The sequence below is a fragment of the Eimeria necatrix genome, genomic scaffold (assembly GCF_000499385.1).
Source record: "Eimeria necatrix Houghton genomic scaffold, Enh_scaff1465, whole genome shotgun sequence".
Taxonomy (NCBI): Eukaryota; Apicomplexa; class Conoidasida; order Eucoccidiorida; family Eimeriidae; genus Eimeria; species Eimeria necatrix.
In genome coordinates this window covers 1-2500 of record NW_013652187.1, presented here as the reverse complement: position 1 = coordinate 2500, position 2500 = coordinate 1, and the positions used below count along the sequence as shown (strand labels likewise).

General features: G+C 52.8%; 2 protein-coding genes across 2 annotated transcripts in view; both read left to right on the top strand.

The window, feature by feature from the left end:
* Positions 1 to 42, top strand: part of ENH_00014560 (hypothetical protein, conserved) — a gene marked incomplete at both ends in the record, with an annotated part of 3194 nt that extends 3152 nt beyond the window's left edge. The window contains one exon of the mRNA XM_013579117.1: positions 1 to 42. This exon is cut by the window's left edge and continues 34 nt beyond it. Within this exon, the coding sequence (XP_013434571.1) occupies positions 1 to 42 (42 nt within the window).
* Positions 43 to 2059: 2017 nt separating this feature from the next.
* Positions 2060 to 2500, top strand: ENH_00014550 (hypothetical protein; the record flags this gene model as incomplete). The annotated part of the gene is made up of 1 exon (XM_013579116.1): positions 2060 to 2500. A coding segment is annotated over one exon (441 nt), but the record flags the coding sequence as incomplete, so codon positions are not given.

The following is a 2500-nucleotide window of genomic DNA, read 5'->3' as shown; positions in this document are numbered from 1 at the left end:
GGACCCTCTTCGTTCTCCGGCAACTTCACAGCAGCCTCCTAGGGTTTAGGGTTTAGGGTTTAGGGTTTAGGGTTTCACTGCTGCAGCAAATATCTCGGACTATGTGCTAAATTAAACTGCTGCAGCGAGGGATGAACTAGGGTTTGCGATTGCAGCCAATGGAGTCTTGCTGCACCCCTGATCAAAGCAGCTAGCTGCAGCAGCTAGCTGCAGCAGCTAGCAGCAGCTAGCTGCAGCTAGCTGCTGCTAGTTGCTGCCAGTTGCTGCAGCTAGCTGCTGCTTGTTCCATCTAGCTGCCCCTAGCTGCTGCAGCTAGCCCGAGACAAAACGGCTAGCTACAGCTAGCTGCAGCTAGCTGTTGCTAGCTGCAGCCAGCTATAGGCAGCCACGGCTAGCTACAGCTAGCTATAGCTAGCAAAAGCTAGCTATAGCTAGCCACAGCTAGCCACAGCTAGCTGTGGCAAGCTACACTTCACTGCAACTAGCTGCAGCTAGCTGCAGCAGCTAGCTGCAGCTAGCCAAAAGGCAGAGCACCAAAAGGGAGCGGCCGGCAGTGGGCTGTACGTACGGCGGAGCCCCTGTCTGCTTGGGTAACTGAGATGTAAAGGGAGCTTCTGAACTTGCTGCTGCTGCTGCTTCTGCTGCTGCTGCTGCTGCTGCTGCTGGCAATGCACACTCTTTAGAGAAGAAAGGTGACACTCAAAAGACAGAAGAGAGAAAAATAGCCGCCGAAGAAGAAGACAAGGAGAGCAGCAAAAGGGCTGCAGCAACGAAGGGAGTAGGAGCTGCAGCAGCAGCAGCAGCAGCACTGCAGCAGCAGCAGCTCAGCAGCAGTGCAGCAGCGGTAGTGCAGCAGCAGCAGTGCAGCAGCGGTAGTGCAGCAGCAGCAGTGCAGCAGCAGCAGTGCAGCAACAGCAGCGCGATTAGTTTGAGGGGTGTGCTGATCAGATATCTCCCAAGTTGAATTTATTTGGATTTATTCAAATTTAATTTTATTTATTTATATTTAACTATATTTATATTTATTTATTTTATTTATTTTATTTATTTTATTTAATTTGAAGCTTCTTTCCCCATTTATTTTTATAGTTGTGGAGGCCCCCAACTTCGCGGTACTTCGATGGCTTTTGGGGGGCCCCTGTCTTTGGCTTAAATGGGTTTGTTTGGCTGCAACCTTTATCGTTTTATTTCATTTAATTAATTTAAATTATTATTTTAAAATTAATTTCCACTTTTATAATTCTGGTGAGTCAAAAGAGGCGAGTCCCGGGAGTGGCAGTCTCGGGTGTACGTACACCTGGCGTCTGCGACGGGCGAGGCACCGCAGCAGCGCGGCTGGTGAATTTGAATTAGTTTTATTTAATTTGAATTTAAAAGTTTGTTTTGAATTTTATTTTGTTTTTGAACTGATTTTTGCTGCTGCTGCTGCTGCTGCTGCAGTGTCTCGACGCAGCAGCAGCAGCACCGACAGCAGCAGCTGCTGCGCCTCCCGCGGCGACTCGGTTTTCTGGCGTTTACATTTTTGGAATTTAAATTCAATTAAAATGCATTTAAAGAAGAATAGGCAGCAGCAGCTGCGACAGCAGCAGCAGCAGCAGCAGCAGCAGTACTGGCAGCAGCAGCAGCAGCTGTGGCGGCTGCAGCAGACGCCTTCTGGGAGAGCTGAAGCAACTGACTTATTAAATAGGGTTTTAACATTTTTAATTAATTCAAATAAGTAAATAAAAACAGAAACATCATTAAAATCTGTTGTTTCCCGGCTAGCGCCACCGCCGCAGCAGCAGCAGCAGCAGCACCAGCAGCTGCTGCTGCTGCTGCTGCTGCTGCTGCGCGACGCTCTCACTGAAGCACTCGCTGCGCTGCTTCCGCTGTCCGTGAGTTATTGCTTTTCTTCTATTCCCCTTTTGAGCCTGTCAGAAGAGTTTCTTGAGAAGAGTTGCATTTGCTGGAGGCTCAGCAGCAGCAGCAGCAACTGCAGCAGCAGCAACTGCAGCAGCAGCAACTGCAGCGGACCGGCGCAGCAGCAGCAAAGTGGGGTTGTTGTGAGCAGCTTGCTGCAATGGAACCCTCAGCAGACACACACTATGTGGCTTTCTTGAGTGGGGAGGGGGGGGGCATGGGCAGCAGCAGCAGCCGCAGCAGCCGCAGCAGCAGCAGCAGCAGCAGGGTGCGCAGCAGGGGCAGCAGCAGCAGCAGCAGGTTCTACCGCCCTGCGCCCCCCGCTTCCCGCCTGGTCAAGCGCTACTTCGGCAGCAGCAAACTCAAGTTGCTGCTGCTCTCAGCAGCAGCAGCAGCAGCACTTTACTTCTACTGGTGCTTCTTCGCGCGCCTCTTTGCTGCTGACGAACCCTCCCCAGCAGCAGCAGCAACAGGGCCTGCAGCAGCAGCAACTTTCAAAGGTGACCCAGCAGCCCACGGGGCCCCCCAGGGGGCCCCCCAGGGGGCCCCCCAGGGGCCCCCCGTGGGGCCCCCCCAGGGGCCCCCCCAGGAGGGCCCCCAC